Below are 24,903 nucleotides of genomic sequence, written 5' to 3' on the forward strand. Positions count from 1 at the left end.
GAGGTTAAGCTGTGCTTTTGACAACTTTGAAGGGCTGAGGAGGCAGGAATTGGTGTAAGGGTATCTGGGACCTATGAAGGGTGAGGATACCTTGCTTCCCTTGCATTGTGTTAGGGCTTATACTACCAGAGCTACATCTTAGTAGCAGGGATCCATTGGAAGTATACACAGACCCTCACGGAGCCTGTAATTCTGTTTCAGAATACCTCAGTCCTTGACTTGGATTGCTAGTCCTTGTCAGTGCCTGGACAAGCCAGTATATATATATTTTTTTTGTGGAGAAAGATAGCATCATTCTAGACTTCAAGTTGTTTCTATAAACAAAACAAATACAACATTGGGGACACAATTGGGGGGGGAACAGACATAGAAGAAGACATAACAATATATATTGAAACCAGCAGAAATAACAGACAATAGAAACAGATTCAAAGAACTTTAGAGAATAAAAGAATCTGATATGGAGTATAAAATACTATGCTTTATATATTTAGCACAATAAGCAAAATGGAGAATTTTGTCAGAGAGCTGGAAAGCATAAAAAACATTGTATGGATATTTTAGAAACAAAAATAAAGTAACCAAAATTAAGAATTCAGTGTATGGATTTTAAAGCAGGTTAAACATAGCTGAAGAGAGAATTAGTGAACTGGAAGATGGGTCATAAGAAAATAACCATGCTGAAGAATGGAGAGACAATCGGATAGAAAATCAGGAGAAAGAGTAAGGGACACTGAAGGTATAGTAAGAAGTCTAACATAAATGTAATTGCAGTCCCAGAAGCAAACATAATAGTGTGTCAGAAGCAATATTTGAAATGTAAAGGCTTCTAACTTTCCAAAACTGATGAAAGACTCTAAAGCCCTAGATTTACCAAAAGGTACAATTTCAAAAGAAGATTAATAAGTAGGAATCCACACTGAACACAGTGAAAACAAAAGCCACCAGTGGGAGAAATAAGAGTGACTTCAAAGGCATAGCCATTAGGCTGACTGCTGATTTCTTAATTAAAACAATAAAGCCATAATACTGTAGAATGATAAAGAGATGAAATAAATTAAATGTCAGCCTAGAATTCTGTATCTGCCAAAAATGATCTTTCATAGTAGAGGTGAAATGAAGACATTCTCGGTAAAAAGTTGAGAGAATTTGTCCCATTTTCTCTCTAAAGGAAGCACAAAAAATATGGCAGAAGTAAAAATATTTCAGATAGAAGGCAGAAGTACAGGAAGGAGTGGAAAGCAAAGAAAAGGGTAAATGTGTATGTGAGTCTAAATAAATATTGTGTTTAAAATAATAATAATAATAAGAAGATCCTATTTGTTTATAATACATACAGAATTAAAATACACAGTAATAATGCCTTTTAAGTTATCTAATGCTCTTACATTTTTTGCAAAAGATGGTAAAAATACCAGTTAACATAAAAGTACCAGTTAATGTTAGACTTTGATAGTTAAGAATGTATAATCTCTTAGGGAATCACCTAAAGAATACTAAAGGAGTGTATAACTTCCAAATAAAGAAGGAAATGTAGAATAATTTTTGAAAATAAGCAGTCTAAAAGAAGGCAAGAAAGAATTAGAAAAAGAACCCAGTAAGTGGGACAAATAGGGAGCGCTTAGTAAGATGATAGATTTAAACCCAGATATTTCAGTAGCTACATTAAACACAAATGAAATCTAATCAGCACATATTGTTGAATAAGATATAAAAGTAAAAGCTAATTTCTTATATTCTCTAATAGATATATCTAAAGTATAATGACACAGAAAGAATGAAAATAACAGTGTGGGGGGAAAATACAACATGCAAACAATAACCAAAAAAAAGTTGGCATTTCTTAATTAATATTAGATAAAGAACGCTTCAAGACAAAAAATATTACTGCAGATAAAGAGACACTAAATATTAATGACACAGCAGTTCTATATTTGTATGTACTTAATAACAGAAGCTCAAAAAACATAAATAAAAAACTAACTGAATAATAATGAAAACACAACTATCAAGATTCATGGGATAGGAATTCCCTGGTGGTCCAGTGGTCAGAACTCCACACTTTAACTGCCAAGGGCCCTTGTTCAGTCTCTGATGGGAGAACTAAGATCCCACAAGCCATGGAGCATGGCTGCCCCACCTTCCCATCCTCTAAAACAGGGGAGATTCTCCAAGACTGGTATAAATAGTTTCCTTTTCTCCCTCTTGACTTCCTAAAGTTAGATATTTAGCCCATTGCCCTTCAGGTACACCAGATTCTCTACCAAACCTGTGTTGTTACTTGTGTTGCATTGAGGCAATGATACTGTTCCTTTGGGCTTCCCTGGTGGCCCAGTGGTAAAGAATCTGCCTGCCAACACAGGAGTGATTTCTGGGTTGGAAAGATTGCTTGGAGAAGGAAATGACAACCCACTCCAGTATTCTTGCCTGGGAAAGTCCCATGGACAGAGGAGCCTGGTGGGCTACAGTCCATGGAGTTGTAAAAGCATCAAACACGACTTAGCAACTAAAAAACAACAAACAACAACTTTTCTTTCATATCACTTGTTTTGAGAAATTGGTAAGATACAGAAACAGACTCCATCTTACCATTATTAAGTAGCAGTGTGACATTAAGCAAATTATTTAACCTGAAGTTCCCGTTTTGTGACTTGTAAAATTAGGATTGTGATAATTTCCTCAGAAGTTTGAGGGCTAAATGAGATCATACATGTCGACTGCCTAATACAGGGCATGGTATGTGGTGAATGCTCCTTAAATGCTCATTTGTCATGTATTCAACCAGGGTTTTCTTTCCAGGTAGGTTGTATATGTAGAGCCTCATAAAGTTCCCAGAAGAAAGAGGGGAAAGATGCCCTGGCCACTGGCAAACTAGTTGCTAGAAGCCCTCAGCTCCTAGGTTTTCACAGGCTTCATAGATGAGAGCTAGAGTGGGCATGGGGTGGGGAGTTGGAGGTCGAGTGAGGTTGTGTCTATTCTTAGTCTCTGAATAGATCTACCCTCAGTATATTCTTTACTCTAAAAATGCATGTGGTTCATTTTTAATGAGAATTAATTATGTATGTTGAAAGGGTAGGCTATCTTTTGAGGGTAAGTATTTATATTTTACACAAATTCAGTGAAATTTCTGGATTTTTAAAAAGAAAACTGGGGTGTGTATCATTTGGTAGGGAGAGGCATTTGAATAAATACAGGTTCCCATGAAACAAAAGGATCGACTATCAGATTTCTTACATAGGACACGGAATACATTTTGATGTTTTCAATTACAGAAATTAGATTATAATTATGACTGATTCACATTGTTGTATGGCAGAAACCAACACACTATAGGAAAATTTTCCACCAATTAAAAATAAACAAAATTTTTTAAAAAATGAATTAGATTTACACGAAAGTTATCTGGACAGAAATGTGGTCTACTGTTGTTTAAAAATGCTCTTGAGTTTTAATTCTGGAATGCTGATGTGTTGCTTTGGGAAATGGCCCTGCCTCTCATTGCAGCTGATGGGAGTCAGTTTCACAGCTTGATGTCAATGCTTCAAAAGTCTGTCAAAGAAGGATTTCCCTGGTGGTCCAGTGGTTAAGACTTTGCCTTCCAGTGCAGGGTGCCCAGGTTCGATCCCTAGTCCGGGAGCTAAGATCCCACATGCCTTGAAGCCAAAAAATCAAAACAAAAAAACAGAAGCAATATTGTAACAAATTCAAAAAGACTTTTTAAAAATGGCGCACACCTAAAAAAGAAAAAAACTCTTTAAAAGAACAAGCAAACCAAAATAAACCCAAAATCTGTCAAAGAGTCTTTCCATGGAGGCTGTGAGAGTGGGTTGCTCAGTTGTGTCCGACTCATTGTGACCCCATGGACTATACAGTCCATGGAATTCTCCAGGCCAGAATACTGGAGTGGGGAGCCATTCCCTTCTCCAGGGGATCTTCCCAACCCAGGGATTGACCCCAGGTCTCCCACACTGCAGGCACGTGCTTTACCAGCTGAGCCACCAGAGAAGCCCAAGAATACTGGAATAAGTAGCGTATCCCTTCTCCAGTGGATCATCCCAGCCCAGGGATTGAACGGGGGTCTCTCCTGCATTGTAGGCAGATTCTTTACCAGCTGAGTTACCACGGAATCCCATGGAGGCTATAGAGGAACCTATTCAATTGTACACCTACCTGAGACATTTTTTATTTTTTAATGAGAGAAATAATTTTAAAGGAATCTTTAACTGAAAACATTGTCTGTGGTAATTTAGAACCTCCCCTCAGCGTGTGTTTTAGAGAGATGAGCGGTGTCATCTGTTCCTCATGTACTGTGGCCGCGAGGCTGACGCTTTATGTACTTCTGCAGATGCGCCTCTCTGTGAATGTCACGAGTAGTTACCAGTCTATCATGCACTGAGTACAAAGGGCAGAGCCAAACTGTAAGGGTGTCAGCACGTTATGGCAATAAAATTTTTCACAGCCTCAAATAAAAAAAAATACAGTACTTGACAAGTGCATCTGTTTTAAATTATTTCAGACACTATGGAAACAGAATTTCTGTTGTTCAGTTCTCCCGTTAGAAGTGAATTGTGTTTCCAAAAGCTGGTTTTCAAGTCAGTTGTTCAGAGTTTGGAGTTTACTTTCTAAAAAGAAAATGAAATGGTCTGGATTCTTGAGCTAGCTCACATTTTAACCGTAAAGGAAATGAAATATTTTACACTGAAAAAGTAGGCTGAAAATTTGAGAGAAAAAATTATTTCTCTCATTAAAAAATTAAAAATGTGTCAGGTAGGTGTACAATTGAATAGGTTCCCCTATAGCCTTCATGGGATTCCCTGCTTTGGTAGCCCTAACCACTTAATACAATAGAAAATAAAAAATTGAAAGAAGAATTTTGTTTTATGAAGAATATTAAGGAAAAGCAAGTCTTATTACACAAGTTATGGCGGGAAAAGCACAGGAAAAGCTGTGGCGCTCAGGCAAGCTAGATAAACTCTCTGACTGCAGTTTTCACATCAGTTAAACTGGGTCTTTGTGGTGCTACATAAGATAATAGTGTAAAATTCCTGGTAAAATGACTGGCTTTAAATGAGCTCTCCATAAATGGCCGCTGTTAAAATACACAGGTAGGATCCAAACCCAGGTTTCCTGCAAATTCCAGGTCCACTGTCTTGTCCGGCAAGTGGCTGTGTTGGGGCAGCAGCAAGCGAGGGACTGGGAGGCCAGGGTAGAGCTGCCAGCCGCTTGTGTGGAACCACGCCCCATAGTCGGGCGGACAGGAGCTCTCGGTCAGATGTCACCTTCCTGTGTGATAAGAACACACAGGTGTACAAGGGAGCAGCCCCTTTTGCCTTCTCTCACTGCTCCCTGCTCCCTAGTCCCCACTGCCAGGACCCTGCCAGTACTGGGGGCAGAGACAGGCTCTCTCAGAATCCAGAACTCACATAGAAAGGGTGACCTGACCTTGTGACGAGAGGAAGTGTGACGTGCAGAGGGTTTTTTGTTGTTGGTCTTGTTGCTTGTTTGTTTTAAGAACAGGAAGAGCTAACACTTACCTGGTGCCTAGCACATCCCAAGCACAATCCTGTGCCTTTTAACATATTATCTCATTTAGCGTTCAAGGCAGCCCTGTGGGGAGCAGGCATCGTTACCCCATCTTGTAGACCAGGAAAGGAGAACTTAGATGATGTGACTGCACGAAGTTGACGCAGCTAGGAAATTACAGAGCAGGGATTCACGCAGGTCTGGCGGCTCTCAGGTGCCCTCTGGGTTCTCAAGGGAATGCACACGTGTGGTCATCTACAGTGTGTCCAGCCTTTCTGTCTTTTTATAAACTTTACTGATCGTGTGCCCTTGGGAAGGAGAGGAATGGAATGAGATTTAGTTTATTAACACGATTAACTTTAAAAATTGAACAGGATCTGGCTTCCATCCCTCATTTCAAATCGAACCACATAATGGGGATGAAAACATATTGATTAGGGAGAAACTATTTATTAGAGGTAAAATTGTTTACAGTGTAAATAAACTACATGTTCCATTATACACGACTTGGCCTTTCAACATTTCATAATATGTTGCATTTAATTAGGCACAGTACATAAAGTATGCATCACAAGTAAACATTGGAAACACAATGGCAAATTTTTCTAAGATCTGTGCTTCATAAATTTTCAGTTTGCTAATCTCAGTAATTATGTTTGGGTGTCAGCTGCTGCTTTTCCAAACAAGTGCTGATTCTCTCCCTTAAGTCTTTAAGGAAGCCAAACTGAGGATGAACTCTAAAGTTCTACACTTCTCCCGATTGAAGATTAAGTCATTATGTAATAATTTTTCTCTTTTATTTAACATTATTATTAAAATGGTAAATAAATGGAGTGATAGAATTTGAAATGTAAGGTACAATTAAAGTGAATTCATAAATTGGCTTTCAGTGACTATATAGACATAGTCTAGCTTTTGAAATTTGAATATGACATTTTTCTTAAAGGCAAAGCAATCTGGGGAACTTTAGTGGATTGAGAATTACAAAGTATCTGATTTTAATTATTTCAAGAATTCTCAGATCTGCCAACCCCATCCTTCAGATAGAATATAGGAATGGGATTGTTGAGTCCTGTAGCTGTGTGAGCCAGCACAGTGCCTGGCAGTTACACTCTTCAGGATTACTAAATGACTTCTAAGTGACTTTTTTTTTTTAAAAAAAAAGATTGGTTATAGTTTTCATTGAAAAGTGCATGTTTTTCTGAAAGTCTTTTTTTCTAATATAAAAAACCCCCAGCAATTACTCATCTGAAATCAATTTGAATATTTGAAAACAGAAAAACACAAAATTAGAATTTACTTGTAAACCCATTCCAAATGATAAAAGACGCATGTCCTAGTACTTTTTGTATGCATACATGTATGTGTGTGTTTGCATGTACTCACCTATGTATGTCTATGTGTATTTTTACCCCACCTCAAATTCTCATCCTCTGTGAGAAGGAAGAAAAAGCCCTTTCCTCCTCTTTACAATACACTGTGAATAGTCCCTCCATGTCAATAAATATTTGTCTTCAACATTTTTAATCAGTGATCATGTTCCATTATACAGATATGCTATAAATTAATATCTCCTCTCTTTTTACTATTTTAAGTAAGACTGTAACAAATCTCTTTCATATGTATCTCTAAATATTTACTCAAGATAAATTCTAAGCAATGCTGAATCCAAGCATATGTCTATCCATATTTGCTGGCTTACTTTACAGAAAGGTTATGCTAAAGGATAAGTAAAGTGTGTCTACTGCTGTTTATTTCTTTAAATGTCTTTGATTTCCTGATGCTGACAAATTTGTTCTTTGTTAAGCTCTGAAAGGTCACTGTGACACATCGAAGTGACTGCCTGAGTGAGCCTTGTTTTTACAGCTCAAGGTCTTCCCTAGATGCATCCTGTCCAAGGGACTTCCACATGTCTTCACACAGAGAAATTAATGCAACCATGGGGCTTTCCTGGTGGTCCTGTGGTTGGGACTCCAGGCTTCCACTGTTGGGGATATGGGTTCTCTCCCTGGTTGAGCAACTAGGATCCCGCAAACTGCACAGTGCAGCCAAAAAATAAACTAACTAATTAAGATAAATAAATAAATAAGAGAAGTTAATGCTAACAGAGTGTGCCTGCTCACTTAAGGCAGCAGTCTTAAATGCGATGCACATGCTTCACAGAGTAGGTGAAGATTTTCCAGAAGGTACAAGGGCATGCATGGTTTTAAAAGGGTTTCACTGGTCAGCTTTCCTTATGTGTGTGTGTATGTATGTATATATAAATGTATATATACACACTGCTGCTGCTGCTAAGTCGCTTCAGTTGTGTCCGACGCTGTGCGACCCCATAGACGGACCTCATAGAGCCCACCCCGTCCCTGGGATTCTCCAGGCAAGAACAATGGAGTGGGTTGCCATTTCCTTCTCCAATGCATGAAAGTGAAAAGTGAAAGTGAAGTTGCTCAGTCATGTCCGACTCTTAGTGACCCCATGGACTGTAGCCCGCCAGGCTCCTCTGTCCATGTGATTTTCCAGGCAAGAGTACTGGAGTGGGGTGCTATTGCCTTTTCTAGGATATATACATACTCCTTCCTAAAACCCACTTGCCTCTGAAAGCTGCTGGGGTAGAAGTTCATGTGGTTGTCCTTTTTCCTCTTCCCCTTTCCGCCTGTTCTTTTCCCACTTTATGAAATAGGTACTCCCACTCATTGCCCCAAAGTGTGAGACCCTTTCTGGTGCTCAAAAAAGGATTATGTAAAATATTGGTGATAACCAAACCTCCTTCAGTCAGCACTTTACAACCCAGCACCCTTCTGCTTAAGAAATACATGTATTAATTCTGAATTGAAAAATGTGTTCGGAGTATTCAGTGGTTTACAAATAAGTTAGTGAATCAGAATTAAACCAATGCTCCCCTCTGAAGAATTCTGACTTCATAAGGGGGAATTTCAATGCTGATAAAAGATAGAACTTTTAACAATAAAGTGGTTTTTTTTCAGCTATTAAAAAAAATAAATGAATGTGTGATAAAACCTTACTTTTGATGGTCAAAGTAAGTATTATTTATCAAAATAAGTATTTGTATTGCTTTGATCAATTTTAGACTCACTGTACTGGTAGCTTAATCTAGAACATGTTAAGCATGTAGAGCCTTATAATTATAGGAAATAAAAAAGAGTTTAAAATTTTCAATTTCCATATATCACTTGTAAAACATAAAGTATATTGCATTAGTATAATATGGGAGGGAAATGAAATGGAAATACAGTTCCAAAAATAAAAGAGAACACAAAAATTTTGACTATTAAAGAAAAACAAGTTTATATGTTTTTAAAATGGATAGTGGGTATCAATTTGCTATTTATATTTGGTTGGATGCATTTTAAAGAACAGTGTTACAGTTTTATTTTAAAATGTCAACATTTATGGCATACTAAAATAACATTGTTTATAACTGTAAGCTCATAATGAAAAATTGTAGATGCCAACTTAAAAAATGTACAAAGGAGAAAAAAATGTATGAGCAAGTACCTGATTTTTTTTTTTAAGGCAGTATTCCAGCAAAAGGTGTGCAGACTACTAATATGGGACAGGCGCCTAGACAAAAGGCTGCCTCACCTGGCTTCAGGTGGTCTCACAGGAACTGTTCCTCGCAATCGCAGTCTCCCTCCCACTTAGCCCTGGGGTGGTGTGGGTGATGAGAGCGCCAGCAGAGCTCCTCTTCAGGCTTTCCCTGGCCTGTAGCACTCTCCCCTCTCCTGTTTCTTAGCCAGAGGCTGCTGGTTCATCAGGTGCTTCACCCTGGTACCCATGGCTTCTCCCTCTCTCTCGGCTCCCTTGTTCTCCACAATGAAAGTGTTCCTCACTTGTTAGACCTAACTTCTTCCAGAAGCACTCCTTGCAGAAACACTCCTTGATTCCCCTTTCCTCTTTTCCTTTAGAATGGTGTCTGTTTCCCCTTTCATTATAAAAGAGAAGTTAAGAAATTAAGGGAAAGGGGAGTCAAGTTAGAAAATAGAAAAAGTCTCTGAGATCTTGGAGAGGTCCAGGTAGATGGAGGCAGCTTATGTTTTTGGCTTCTTTGTTTGAACAGGGCTTCTAGAGGTTTGTACCTCTGAAATATGGAGTCTCAGTAGAAATACTATTGAATTGAATTGAAGCTGAAGTCCAGTTCAAATTTCACCTTACCTTTGAATTCTCCTTTGATTTCCCAGACCTGCTGGGGCTTATCTTCCTCCAGATTCCTTGTGCACTTAGAGTCTGTTCTCTGCAATTTAGTGTGTTATCATCACCATCATGCAATTTTTGTTAATCATTTGAATATGTAGCATTGTTTTTATGACCAGATTGTAAGTTCTAGGCAAGTAGAAGTTCCTGTTTATTTTTTTGTCTCCCTATGGCACCTAGTACAGCACTAACTGTAACACATATTCAATAAATACACCTCAGTTAATTATAAAAAAGGGGGAGGGAATTGATGGGGAGTTATGGGGTTGAAATCTGGATTTATCATACTTCACTATATGATTTAGGGCCATTTGTGTATAGTCTGCATCTCTTGATTCTTCATTGATAAAACATGGGTGACAGTGATAATCAATAGTATTAGGAAAGGTCCATCTAGCCAAGACTATGGTTTTTCCAGTAGTCCTGTATGGATGTGAGAATTGGACTGTGAAGAAAGCTGGGCACCAAAGAATTGATGCTTTTGAACTGTGGTGTTGGAGAAGACTCTTGAGAGTCCCTTGGACTGCAAGGAGATCCAACCAGTCCATTCTAAAGGAGATCAGTCCTGGGTGTTCTCTGGAAGGAATGAAGCTGAAGCTGAAACTCCAGTACTTTGGCCACCTCATGCGAGGAGTTGGCTCATTGGAAAAGACTCTGATGCTGGGAGGGATTGGGGGCAGGAGGAGAAGGGGACAACAGAGGATGAGATGGCTGGATGGCATCATGGACTCGATGGATGTGAGTCTGAGTGAACTCCGGGAGTTGGTGATGGACAGGGAGGCCTGGTGTGCTGCAATTCATGGGGTCTCAAGGAGTCGGACATGACTGAGCAACTGAACTGAACTGAACCGAATCACTATGGGCCCAAATCATTAATGTACCTAACATTTCTATGAGAAGTATATTACACTTCTTATTATTGTTCTCATTGTATATGAGAGTAATAATAAAATAATCTGTCCAGGGCCACTCATAGTAAATAACAGTGTGGATCTGAAACCAGACCAAGTCCCAAGTATTTATCCAACATGTGATACTGCCCACATCCGATGTATCTACCTCAGAGTTAAAGATTCTAAGTGAGTAGAAGGCACTAGGTATATTTTTGAAAAAACTAAAAAAGTGATACAAAAGTTGAATTTAGTTACTGTATTTGGAAAGCATTTTTACTTTTCTCCCCAGCTTTATTGAGGTATAACTGAAACATAACACTGTTCAAGGTGTGCAGCAGGTTGATACAATATTTAAAAATTGCAAAATAATTACTGCACACTGTTAGCTACACCACCTCCATCCCATGACATAGTCACCATTTGTTTTTCCTGGTGAGAACACTTAAGATATACTCTCTTAGCAGCATTCAAGTATGTGATACAGTATTATTAGCTATAATCAATCCCTGGTAACTTCCACTCTACTCTGTTTCTCTGAGTTTGTCTTTTTAGATTCCACATTTAAAAACATTTTAATTTTTTCCAGTTCATAGGTTATCTTTTTATTTATGGTTTCCTTTGCTGTACAAAAGCTTATAAGTTTGATTAAATCCCATTTGTTTATTTTTTGCTTTTCTTTATATTGCCCTAGGAAACTGACCTAAGAAAATATTGGTACAGTTTATGCCAGAGAATGTTTTGCCTATGTTCTCTTCTAGGAGTCTGATGGTATCATGTCTTATATTTAAATTTTCAAGCCATTTTGAGTTTCTTTTTGTGTCTGATGAAAGGATGTGTTCTGATTTCATTGATTTACATGTGGCTGTCCAACTTTCCCAACATTTGCTGAAGAAACTGTCTTCTCCCCATTATGAGTTCTTGCGTCCTTTGTCAAAGATTAATTGTCCATAGGTGTGTGGGTTTATTTCTGGGCTTTCTGTTCTGTTTCATTGATCCGTATGTCTGTTTTTGCGCCAGTACCATGCTGTTTTGATTACCATAGCTTTGTAGTATTATCTGAAGTCTGAGAAGGGTATGTCTCCTGCTATGTTCTTTTTTCTGTGAATTGCTTTGGCAATTCTGTGCCTTTTATCGTACCGTGTAAGATTTCAAATTATTTGTTCTAGTTCTGTGAAAAATGTCATGGGTAATTTGATAGGAATCACATTAAATGTATAGATTGTTTGGGTAGTTTGGTCATTTTAACCATATTAATTCTTCCAGTCCAAGAGCGTGGGATATCTTTCCATCTTTGAGTTATCGTCAGTTTCTTTTATTAATATTTGTGATTCTTAGCATATAAATCTTTTACCTCCTTTGTCAGGTGTACTCCTAAATATTTTTTGGTATGATTTAAAAGGGATTGTTTGCTTACAGTCCCTTTCTAGTGTTTCCTTTTTAGTGTATGATATGACCAACAAAGGCTTAATTTCCAAAATATACAAACAACTCATAACCAAAAAAAGAACCCAATTAAAAATGGGCAAAAGACCTAAATAGACATTTCTCCAAAGAAGACATACAGATGGCCAATAGGCACATGAAAGTAGGCTCATTGTTTCTAATTATTAAAACTATAAAGAGGTACCACCTCACACTGCTCAGAATGACCATGATTAAAAAGCTTATAAATAACAGATGTTGGAGAAGGTGTGGCAAAAAAGAATCCTCTTACACCATCGGTGGGAATGTAAATTGGTGTAGCCACTATGGAAAACAGTATTGAGGTTCCTCAAAAAACTAAAAATAGAGTTACCATGTGATCTAGCAATCCCTTTTCTAGGCATATACCCAGACAAAGCTGTAATTCAAAAAGATACATGCACCCTTAGGTTTATGGCATCACTATTTACAATAGCTAAGACATGGAAACAAACTAGATGCCCATTAACAGATGAATGGATAAAGAAGATGTGGTGTGTGTGTGTGAAATATTACTCAGCTATAAGAAAGAATGAAATAATGCCATATGCAGGAACATGGATGGGTCTAGAGATAATCATACTAAGCGAAGTAAGTCAAAGACAAATACCATATGATATCACTTATATGTGAAATCTAAAATATGACACAAATGAACATATCTAAGAAACAGAAACATACTCAGAGATGAAGAGAACAGGCTTGTGGTTGTCAAGGGGGAGGAAGGATTGGGGAAAGAAGGATTGAGAGTTTGGGTTTAGAAGATGCAAACTAGTATATATAAACAAGGTCCTACTCTATAGTACAGGGAAGTGTATTCAGTATTCTGTGATAAACCATGATAGAAATGAATATGAACAAATACATATATGGCTTCCCAGGTGGCACTAGTGGTAAAGAACCCGCCTGCCAATGCAGGTAGACATAAGAGACTCCAGTTCGATCCCTCAGTCGGGAAGATCCCCTGGAGGAGGGCACACCAACCCACTCCATTATTCTTGCCTGGAGAATCCCATGGACAGAGGAGCCTGGTGGGCTACAGTCCATGGGTCGCAGAGTCAGACATGACTGAAGCACCTTAGTACACACACAAATGTATAATTGAATCACTTTGCTGTTCAGCAGAAATTAACACTAAACCAACTGTACTTAGATAAAACATTTTTTTAAAGGAAAACATTTTACTTTTTAAAGGCAGTTAGCAGTCTGCAGGTGAATAGAGTCAGGGGAATGCATGGCTATAGTAAATGAGAGGGAACAGAAGCTTTTCCAGTCACTTCTTGGCCTTGCAGAAGGGCTCCAGAAAATAAACACTCTGAAAAATGCTCACTACTCATTCCCCTGATTGCCAAAGGCATTCAGCCTGGGAGCTGGTAGTGATGAACATCAGTAGGAGGAGGAGGGTACTTGTGTTTTTATTCTCATATTTAATTGATCTTAAAATTCTTGCCCAGCCCTTTGCCTTCTGCACAGTCCAGAGTCATGAATCCCGGATATGCGGCTCAAAAGAGAAGCATGGGACAAAATATTCCTTTTCTCTCCACCAATTTCCTGCCCGTGTTTCTATTCTGGGACCAAAGTACAGACCATTCCAGCTCAAAGACAGAGTAAGCTCTGCTCTCCTTCGAGCACGTGTGTACACCCTGACTCCACTGTGAGCCCCGTGTAGGAGGGGACTGCATGTGCTCTGTAGCTTTTGGTGCTTCCTACTGGCTGACTTTTGCAACTAATTGTATCCATCTGTTTTTAAAAGGTGAAAAAGAACTCCTGATTTAGGTGTTGATTTCTACATTAATTACACTGATCCCAGTTGCAGCAGTGTGGTCTTAATAGCTGATAGCTGCAATACCCAAATCTGTGATATCAGAATGTGACGTGCATATTTTAATTTGAGAAATAGTTTAACATTTTTAGATATTCATTTAGATGTGGTTATGCAGGTTAAACATAACATATGATCACTGCTTCTTTCATTGCTTCCAATTAAACCTTGCTTGTTAGTTTAACCTCTAGGTAATCCCATCAAACAATTGATGTCAAGGAAACACTGCCCACAGTAGCTTCGGATGAGTAGCCATTAATTTTAATTGCCTTGATATTAAAGATTAAGAAGTATTGGGACTAGCAGAATAGAAACGATCTGATGTCAAGCAAATCCACTTGCTAAAGCTTCCCCAGGCTGCTGGTGATATTAAAATTTTACTATGAGAATTAAATAAACCTTTATTAGTGATGACTGTTGTTTGATTGGTCCAGGGGTATGCATAAACACAGGATTCTTGCATATCTGGAGATGAGACCTTCAATGGTATGGAGATTCCTCAATTATGAAACTGTTAATAAAGCTGTAATCTGATTTTCCTGGCTAGGTTTCATTAATGTATTATAGCTTCTCTGATTGTCAAGGTAATATTAACTACAAAGTATGGAATCCAACAGAGAATTGTTTAGAAGAAGAGAATTCTAAAATGGGCCTTTGTTGCTAAATTCAGAGTTCGGGAATTTTCATTAATTATGCTTAAGAAATGCCAAATTCCCTCTCAGCCAGGAATATCTCCATTTCCACTATATATTCAATATTTAACTCTTTCAAAGGCCTGACAGTCTTAATCAGACAAGCTAGAGTGATATTGTATATTGAAGGGAGTTTTTGTGTGGCAGCTCTCTAGGTCTGCCTTCTAAGCTGAGGGCGTGCTTGTGAAAGGTAGGGTAGGCTTGTGAAAGTAAGGGCTATGAGAACTTGCTTTAACAAGCATAACCAGAATGAATACCACTAGGGTTATTTTCAATCTTAATTCAGAACCTTTATTTTTAGAGACATAATTCTGGTATGGGAATGAATCTCATAGTCACTGAGGCTGCCTTCTCCTAGTGCAAAAATCCCTCCCAGAGCATCTGCGTCCGTCCTCCTGGAGGCCTGGGGCTCCAGGTTAGCATCACGTCGGCCCTCTCTCTCTCCCCTGGCCTCCACTGTGAGTCAGTGGCCAAACCTGCCTATTTGTCTTCCATGACCTCTGCCCTTTCCATAGCTCCTGTTCTGCCTGGCCCAGGCCCTCATCACCTGTGTACCCACCTAACTGCCACCCAGTAGCACGCCCTACACTATTGTCCCAAGTACCTGCCCCAAGCATATGGGGCTGAAAGAAGGCAGAGTGGAGTTGGGTCCCTCAGGTCTGTTTGAGAGCCTAATATTGTGACAGCCTAGATACTGGAACTAAGGCCCGTACGTGGAATTGGAAGGGAACCAGATCTTAGTTCTGAGTAAAGAACTGTGTAACCATTGGAGCTGCCTACAGTGGAGTCAGATTCGAAGTGAGTACCACGTCGCTGGTGGTGAGGATGCCACGACACAAACAGAAAATAGAGGAGGAGGCGCAGGTCTGAAGAACACCCAAGTTCCATTTGAGATCTGTTGAGCTGCAGCTTGTGGCAGAACATTTATAGGAAAATGTCTTAAAAATCAACTGAAATTCTTCATAGAAGTTAGGGATAGAGGTGGAAGTCTGGTTCACAGAGACCATAGTTGAAATTGTTAATAGAGATAAGATTGCTTAAGGAGAAAGAAGAGAGCTAAGAGCTTGAGTCTTGGAGAAAGTGTGTATGTGCACGCACGCGCGCACACACACACACACACCATAGTGTGTCAGGGAAGGAGAAGCAGAAGCATAATGTCACAGGTGATAATTACAAGTGTCAGATGCTGCTGAGTGGTAAAACAAGTTGAGAGAGAGAAGGTCATTAGATTTGGAACAGGTGTGAGGCCTGTGTGATGACAATCAACCACCTAGCCCTTGAGATTGTTAAGATGCTACTTGAGAAAATGTGTGCAAAAGGCCATGTGTAATGCTTGGTGCAAAGGAGATGCTTGTTGAATAGTTACTATTACCACCACTGTTTGAAATGAAGGAAAGAAGGGACACATAATCCTTCCTTGCGGGTGAGGGAGACGACAGTGGAACAGAAATGGCTAGGAAGGCCTGATCTGCAGCATATTTGCTTCCTGATGAGTTTTGGCTTGTTTCTGTCTGAACCTGTACTCATGGTAACTGCACAGGTCTTCAGCGAATGTGCTGGCGTGTGTACACGTGCATATGTGCTCACAGTGACCCCCCAGGATGGGACTGCATGTGGGCAGCAGCAGGCCAACATTGTCTTCCTCATGTGGCTCCCTTGCCAGGGCTCTCTAGCTTTCCCTGGAAGGATGAGCACCATGGCTTGAAGAATGAGAGATCTATTTCCAAAGCAATTAAAGGCTTGGCAGAGATGGTTAACCAGCGTGCCCACTGGTAGAAATTGGGTTGGAGGGTTCATATCACTCACTCCTTATCCTTTTCTCAGGGTCCCTAAATAGCTATTCAGGATGAAACTGTGACTCGCGCCGTCTGATACCACTGCAGCATGCTCCTTTGAAAGATGATTAAGAAATTATTAAAAAGTATTTTTAAACTGTTACTTTAACAAGAGAGGTCAGAGCCTTTTAGATAGCAAAGTGGGTACCTATTCATACATTGCTGTGTGGGTTTTAGCTTCTTCTTTATATAGCTCAGCTCCCAGGTGCCTGAACACTCAATGTAACTAGAAGCAGTGCATCTTGGGCTGAAGTTTTGTTGTCAGTGAAATGTGATGAAATCTGCCTGTTGCCAAGATCCTCCTAAGAAATCTCTTCCATTTGTGCTGGTTGACATCATAAGTAGTTTGCAAAAGAAATAAATATATTCCACCTGATGAAATCAGCTGCTGATTCTGTATTTGCATTTGACCTTATTGAATTGCTTGAGTTTTCATGTTGTGACCTTCTCACATGTTAACTGGCAGAACTTGAGCAGCCATCTTGGCAGACGTACAGTCTCTTCTAAGGCGGGAGACAAAGGGGTTTTTCATCCATTATTAATTGATGTTACTCTTTTCAGCATGATTCTACTGTACAGCTGCCAAAATTATTCCAGACCCCAAAAGAACAAGTCATTCTTTCACAAGTGTTTCTTATTATTTACCTAACTTAACAAACGTTTCCTTTCGTTTTTCAGCTCCTTTGGGGATGGGGGGAGGACTAATCATTTATATATGAATTGGTATATACCAACTGAATATTTTTGATGAACAACACTTCCAGCCATTTTAGTAACTCCAAGAAATGGTCTTATTCCAAGAGTGTTGAGAGGTTTGCCAAAAGAGTGAGTGAACCTCAGCACCATTCTTCTTTATCCCCGAGATGTGATCACAGGCTAGAATCAAGTGTCTCCCAAGGTCTCCCCCGGGGGTCCTACAGTTAGTAGCGGAAATTTGATTTTTGCTTGTTTCCTCCTTTGACCCTCGCTTCCCCTTACTCACGTCCCTGTGATTTATAGGTATCCAACTGGTTTGGCAACAAACGAATCAGGTACAAGAAGAATATCGGCAAGTTTCAGGAAGAAGCCAACCTCTATGCCGCAAAGACAGCCGTGACAGCCGCGCACGCAGTGGCCGCAGCCGTGCAGAACAACCAGACCAACTCTCCCACCACGCCGAATTCTGGTGCGTATGGGTGCTCACTCCCTCCTCGGCTCAGAAAGCCTGAGGCCACACAGCCCCACCTCACGGGCCAGCACACGAGAGCCATACTGAGGGTGCAGTGGATTCATAAAGATTCTATTAAAATGCAGGCTTCTTCCTGGAATCAGTGAATGAGTGGATGACCAGAGGGCCTGTAAACCCACTGTTCATAGTGAGTGCCCCTCACTACCAATAGAACGTGGAACTTTCACACTTAGAAGTGGTTTTTAATTCAGCAACGAGGCCCAGTGCTATCCCTAATGATTATTTTAGCTATATTGTTCCACGTGTCATTCTATCCCTAATGATTATTTTAGCTATATTGTTCCATGTGTCATTTTAAAATCCATAGTGGTGTCATTTTTAAAATCCATAGTGGTCTGTCAAAGAACGAGTGAAATAGCAAAAGTGGGAAATTGACCTGTTGCTGTGAGTAATGAGGCTGGAATGCTGGGGTTAGTACCACAGTGCTTTCTCCCTGATGTGGCTGCAGACTCGAGTCTGCGGTCCTTATATCTCCTCAGCACCTCTGCTGACTTGGTAGGCTCAGCACGTGGTTAGCTGATCAGGACGTGGTTAGCTGTGAGAGATATGGTAGTTAGTACATGGATGCAGTATCTTGGCTCCTTATACAATACATTTTGGCCAAATTTTTTGTGGCATTTTTCATGGAATTGGAAATGTTAAAATTACAGGGAACTTGAGTAGCAATGAAAGACGTATAGCTAGCCCAAACAGATGGGCTTGAGAAGCAATTCAAGGGGCTTTTCTAAGGAGATAATTTAAATATAGTCTTTAAAATTTCAGAAAGGGAGGGTTTTTTGTTTGTGTTGATGTCTTCTTTTTCCGTCCATCCCCCCCGCCCCCCCCCAATCCCAGGTTCTTTTTAATGGAACATGGAAACTGATGAAAGTTAGGCAGAGTGGATGGCTAAGAAAGAGCTTCAGGGACTTTCTGGAGGGCTAGTGGTTAAGACTCTGCCCTTCCACTCCAAGGGGCATGGGTCAATCCCTGGTTGGGGAACTAAGATCCCACATGCTGCTTGGCATGGCCAAGTAAATAATAAATACCTTTTAAAAATAAAAATAAATAATAAAAAGTCTGGAGGAATTTTTTTTTTAAAGCTTCAGAAAAATGTTTCTTCTCTGGGTAATTGTCCACCATGACAGCTAATGATGGTGAAGAGCTCACTTAATGACAAGTCCTGGAGATAAATGAAAACAAGGGGATGGTTCCAAGCCAGCTGCTGGGTGTTTCTCTGTTTTGATTCTTCCTTTGTTTCATAGTTGGGTTTCCCCATCACTAAGACTTTTCTAGATGCAAAATTCACTACTTGCAGTTATTCTCCATCCTCTTAGATCTAGAAATGCTTTATGTTGTACACGACCTTTCCCTTCTTTACCTCTTCTCCTTTCCCTGCCTCTGGGTCTTTGAGGATTGTGTGTGTAGCTCTCTGTTATTCAGCTACTTAACTCTTTCCTTTCCAGGTTCTTCTGGTTCTTTTAACCTCCCAAATTCTGGGGACATGTTCATGAACATGCAGAGTCTGAATGGGGATTCTTACCAAGGGTCCCAAGTCGGAGCCAATGTGCAATCACAGGTAGGAGAAATGCCCCAGCTGGGGCCTTTCTAGCAGGGTAGGGTTTGGGCTCAAAACTCCTTCCTTTCGCCCCACGGAAGTGGTCTGCACATCGTGCAGAGCCTGTGCTGGGTGCTTCCAGATGTGACCCATCTGCCCCACCATTTAATTGAATGAGAAGTCAAGTGAACAGTGACTTTGGATGATTCAAACTTGATACACTTTGTGAATGCATTCGGCTCTGGCTTGAGCTCATGGAGAGGGGTTGGGTGCATCTAACTTCTGTAACAAAATAGAAAAATCATGTGTGCCAGTGTGTGTATGGTTCTAAAACATATTACTGTTTCATTTCTGTATTTTTTTAAAGTCAGAATACAGAAACCTGAGTTCTTAAAGTATATTCCAGGTTCAGCTGTTTTTCTAATCCTCTTAATGGAAAGCAACTACTTGTTTTTATGCATATTTCAGGGGTGTGTATGTGAGAGAGAGAGAGAGAGCCAGTATATATAAGTAGTTTCTACCCACAGCCACACACATTTGGTTGGTGTAGATGAAAAGTTTGCATTGCCATGAAGCTGTTATTGTTTAGCTGGCATGAGAAACAGATGTATGAGTTTAAATATGCAAAGAATTGTTGAAATTCTGCCAGTCACATTTGATTGATAAATTTGTCTCTCATTCAAGATGCTAAACCCTCGTGGCACACATAATTCAAATTGTTTCCTTTTGTAAGTGATGATGTTTTAATAGTTTGGGGATGATGAATTTTGTTTTGTCTCACTTCTAGGTGGATACCCTCCGTCATGTTATCAATCAGACGGGAGGCTACAGTGACGGCCTTGGAGGAAACTCACTGTACAGTCCACATAATTTAAATGTGAGTACCCTGGGGAGCATTAATGTGAGTACTCTGGGGAGCCAGATGTGAAGGGCTGTAGGAACAGTGTCAGGTAAACAGTGACAGATAAATTAATGGCCATTTGACTTGGCTTCTCATCTTTCTGGCAAGTGGGGGAAGGCGACAGCTTTACTGTACTTTTATGAACCTAAACACTGATGTCACCTTCATACCATTAGAAGTCCTCACAGAGGCCCAGGGTGGCTGGCCTTCTGTCATCAACAGAGACTTAAGCATTAGCCCATTAAGATGCCATCTTCTACCGGCCATGCTGTGTTCCAGGAGATGGTGAAAACAGGTCATTTATCATAGACTCGAGCAGTAGGAAAAATTCCCAAACACAGCTCAGGTGAAGGGGATGAGGCCCCAAACAGATTGACACACCAAGCTAAACAAAGACTCCTGTTCTTAAGAGCAACTTGCTACATTGTCAGTGTCCTTGGGGAACATGCTCAGCCTTTTTAATGGCCTTTCAGTTATCACTTATGGAGGGAATAATTTAAACTTTTGTAACCAATTGACCAAAACTTTACTTTCCCCTCCCACCCTGACATGGATGGAAAATAGCAAACAAAGCACCTGAAAGGCAGTCGATGGGAGTGCGAGAGGGGGAACTGGGTCCCCAGGGTAGAGAGGTAGACAGAATCTAGGATTTCGGACTAGGGAGGAAATGAACTGCCCAACACATAGAGTCAGAAAGAAAATAGATAAAATTCTCTCCTTTTAGGGCCTAGCTTGCTCTGAGAGTAAATATTAATGATTTAAAAAGTGATTGAGGATGTTCAATTGTAAAAGGAAAAAAGGACCATTAAATACTCAAATCTTTTACATTGGAAATGTCAAATCTTTCTTTTTGGGTTTATAAATAACTCATAATAACCCACAACAAACCATATAAAAAGCCTTTTAGTTGCATTTCTCCTTTTTCATTTAAGTGTTTTGAAATGCTTCAGAGAATGTGCGATATCCTTATCAACATGATAAAATATGAAACTGTGATTGCCTGCAGCATTTTACAGACATGAATTCCATCTTCGCTGATGAGGCTTGATAAGGCGCTGTTGTATAATACAGTGCATAATCTCAAACCACCAGAGTAAGGATTAATTTATTTTGAAAAAAAGAATGCTTGCTGACAACCTCTCCTCCAGCTGCCACGCTGGGTAAAAATATTGTACATTTGTTGTTTATAAATTTGGATAAAAGAGGAATGATGTTTACTTCAGATGGAATATCTTTAGACTTGTATCTGCGTAAGAGTTTTTCTTTTTCTAAGTAGATTTTCACACCTGAGGGGGGAGAGCAGCTTACCTTTGAGATAGAAAAGAGGATTTCTTTGCGTCCACACACACACATACACATGTGCTTGTCAGCATCCAGCCTACACAGCTGAGCCTTTGAAGATAGACCACCACAGCTTTATTTATTTATCTTCCTAACCTGGATTGAATGCACCTCCAGCCTGGAAAACCCTTTTCCCTTCGACTCTGGTCAGCTCTGTGAGGTAGTTTGGTTCCTCTCTCTACCCTCTCCTTGCCATTTCTCTGTGGACCTACGGGGAGGAAAGGTGCTTTTTATGCAGGACCCTGCATTTAATCTGAAGACTAAGGGGTTCCCTATGAACAACATGTTGGGAGGAGGAGAAATTCCCAGCCCAGGGCTGGGTGAAGCGTCTAGACAGAGTTCCTAGTTAGTCTGGTGGCACGGGCCTAAAAAGACATTTTAGGTGGACTCGCGAAACAAGTTGCAGGTGGATGTGAGCGAGGCAGGTGGATGTGCGGGAGGCAGGAGGAGGCCCGCCGCCCCGCACCCCCACTGGTACTGGGGCTCCGGGTCTGGGGGCCGTGTGGCAGGAGGCCGGCCTGTGCCGCAGGCTCTGGGTGTCAGCCAGATCCCCTCGTCGTCTCTCCAGAAAGGCCCGCCCCGTCACTTCCACTCAGTGTTCCCCAGCTCACCAGTCCAGCACCTCCCTCTTCTTGACTGACATAAAAATATGTAGCGACAAGCTGTCTGCCACAGCAGAAATCTGATCAGACATTGATTTCAGCAATTGCCTCTATAGGCCGAGACATAAGGCAAATTTGCTTCTGAGCACCGTCACTGCCGGTGCAGGTCCGAGGCAGGGAGGGCCGGCGGCCTGTGAGGAGTGCTCACGACAGCCCGAGTAGGAGCCCCACTTACAGATAATTGGAATCCGGATTCGAATAGCGTGTGCGCCTCCACAGTTCATGCATTTTCATTCTACACGATCCTATTTGGAAGGAATTTCTGGCCTTCATTTTCCAAGGGTTATACGATCTGGCTGTCAGGCATGTTTAGAAAAAGGTCGGGGGGAACTTCTTCTCTATGGAGACGAGGATTAAGCTGGGTTGAGGTTTGTACTTTGTGGAGCTCAAGGTCTTGCCAAAGCATTGCATTGAGCTTCTCCACCGCTCCCTTCTCACAAGAATTTTTTTTTTTTTTGAGTCACTTGATTTTTACCAGCAAATCAAAGACCGAGCGAGGTGCCAGCTCCAGACCAGCTGAAGCCCTCCTTCAGCGTGCTGACTTATTGCCAAGTCTTTACTTGGTAGGATGGATTTGTTTTACATGCATTTAATCCCACTTTAACACATGCCTCAAACTCCTGCCAAAGTGGGTTTAGAAAATACATTTTGCTAATGCGTCTTTGCTCTCATGTTGTCATCAGGGTATTTTCAGTCGGGGAGTAGAATTAATATGGAGACGTGCACCGATGAACTGTGCTTCTCCTTTCAGGCTAATGGAGGCTGGCAGGACGCAACAACTCCATCTTCTGTGACTTCTCCTACCGAAGGCCCAGGAAGTGTGCACTCCGATACCTCTAACTAATCTCCGGCAACACTTTTCCCTGAGCTGACATGCCTTGATCCGTGCATTCAGAGCAATAGGAGGAAAAGGAAAGCGCTTTTTGTAGCCCACCATCTACAGCTTTACTGTAAAACCTTGTCTTATTAGAGAACTTGGTAAATCTGTTTTTTAAGGAATCATAATCATTTGTATTTATACTTAAAAAACACACAATGTTAAAAAAGCACTTTATCCAATTAGGCCAAGGTTTAACATTGTTGACAGTCCTGTAGCTATTTTATCATAATTTATTATCAATATTTTACATGAATGGTTTCTCACTTGCCAATTACTTGGCCTTAAGGGTAAAAAAGTACCATATATGCTAAACCTCAATCGTTAAAGCAGATACAAAGACTCACCTCACCTAAATTGAACTTCTTGCATATTTCCATCGAAGACTTGGATTGTCCTTCTTTCATATCACTAATGGAGTTGGAATAAAGGAGCTGTTTGGCTAACTGTTAATGATGGTTGTGTTTAAGAATCTTCCTCGTCACACTTGTGTTTCGATTTCTTATGTTATAATTAGATCAGAGACCGGTAGCATCTTTTCTCTCTCTGAAAGCACCAGTGCCCAGAGTCTGCTCGGTAATGACATTATGGATCCAGATTGTTCTGAGAGATGAAGATCCTTGCTGCTGATACAGGTGACCACGAGATCCGTCTGGGGGTTTTACGGTGTGCGCTGGGTGCTGCACAGACTTGTCAAGGTTTGCTACGTCCTCTGGGCATCCACACAAAGGCCCTGCTCTCTGGAGTGTTGTATATAGTGTAGCAAAAGAGTATTTATACATCTCACCAATCAAAACACAGCTTTATTACCTCATGCGAACTCATACGAACCAATAGAATTTCAACATGTTCTGTAGCTTAGAGTGCTCACTTACTACCTCTGAACAATACTCACGCTGTAGTTTGTCTCTTTCTTATCTTTTTGCATCTTGTAATTAACTCTTTGTTTCTCTTCATAAAATGTAATGTACATTGTAATCTTTTAAAAGAAAAATCAGGGTTGCATTCGCAACTTTTAAAAAACTGAGAGTGGAAACATTGGGTCTTAACACAGGATCAGTAAAACTGTTGTAAATACTGAGAAGCATTTTGAATGTTCTTCATCTTGTTACTAATCCATGCAAAAAAGAAAAAGAAAAAAAAAAGCGATGACTAATTGTGATGCATTCAGATTTCAGTATTCAGTACTGTATATTTCACCCTGTGTAATAGGGCCCCCTCTCCTTTCTCTCTTTTTGTATTGTATGCGATTCTGAAACTGATTGAGTCATGAAAATAATTTGTGGCGGTGATTCTAATGTATTAAAAACGTTTCGTGTTCCTTTCTAACTGGATTACACCCTGGATTGAAAAAGTCTTCCTCGTGGTAGTTATATGTAGTTTCAAACATGAATAAACTTTTTGCTTTCATGATTAAATGTTGATGCAAGTTTCTTACCCCACCACATGAGTCAGTCTGTGCAGGCAGAGGAGAAAACCCACCTAGAAGCCGGCCTGAGCATGTAAATGCGTAACCTGTCAGAGAGGGACTCGGAGGTGAGTCCAGATGGGGCTGGAGTGGCTGACCACACTCTGCAGGCTCTAGGTCGGCTGCCAGACCAGTATGAGGTGTCCTCACTTGACACGCTGTAAGAATACTGCAAGGAAAATACCATCCCCGTTTCACTGGTGAGGAAACTGCAGTTCATAAAAGTTAAGCAGGTGCCGCAAAGTCAAAGGCCTAGGCCAACAAAGGCCATGCTTGGAACCCAGGTCTGTGTGTATTCTTGTAGCTCACTCTCTCCTGACCTAATGATGCATCTGGCACCTGCTGGATGCAAAGACCTGTTCAGTAATAGTTTTTAATATTTATTTTTATTTATTTATTTGGCTGCATGGGGTCTTGGGGTACACAGTATCTTTTTGTATGTGTGTGTGTGTGGCAT

The 24,903-nt window shown here is 40.4% G+C and overlaps 1 protein-coding gene across 4 annotated transcripts in view; it reads left to right on the top strand.

The window, feature by feature from the left end:
• The window catches only part of PBX3 (PBX homeobox 3), a 249,237-nt gene extending 224,841 nt beyond the window's left edge, over nt 1–24,396 (top strand). For 3 of the 4 annotated variants that reach the window (XM_018055778.1, XM_018055779.1, XM_018055781.1), the window contains 4 exons: nt 17,435–17,600; nt 19,106–19,218; nt 19,985–20,074; nt 22,853–24,396. In XM_018055778.1, coding sequence (XP_017911267.1) covers nt 17,435–17,600; nt 19,106–19,218; nt 19,985–20,074; nt 22,853–22,945 — 462 coding nt within the window. In that variant the 3' untranslated portion in view covers nt 22,946–24,396. The remainder of the gene's footprint in view (nt 1–17,434; nt 17,601–19,105; nt 19,219–19,984; nt 20,075–22,852) is intronic. The other variant, XM_018055780.1, reaches the window with a different exon arrangement.

The sequence above is a fragment of the Capra hircus genome, chromosome 11 (assembly GCF_001704415.2).
Source record: "Capra hircus breed San Clemente chromosome 11, ASM170441v1, whole genome shotgun sequence".
Lineage (NCBI taxonomy): Eukaryota > Metazoa > Chordata > Mammalia > Artiodactyla > Bovidae > Capra > Capra hircus.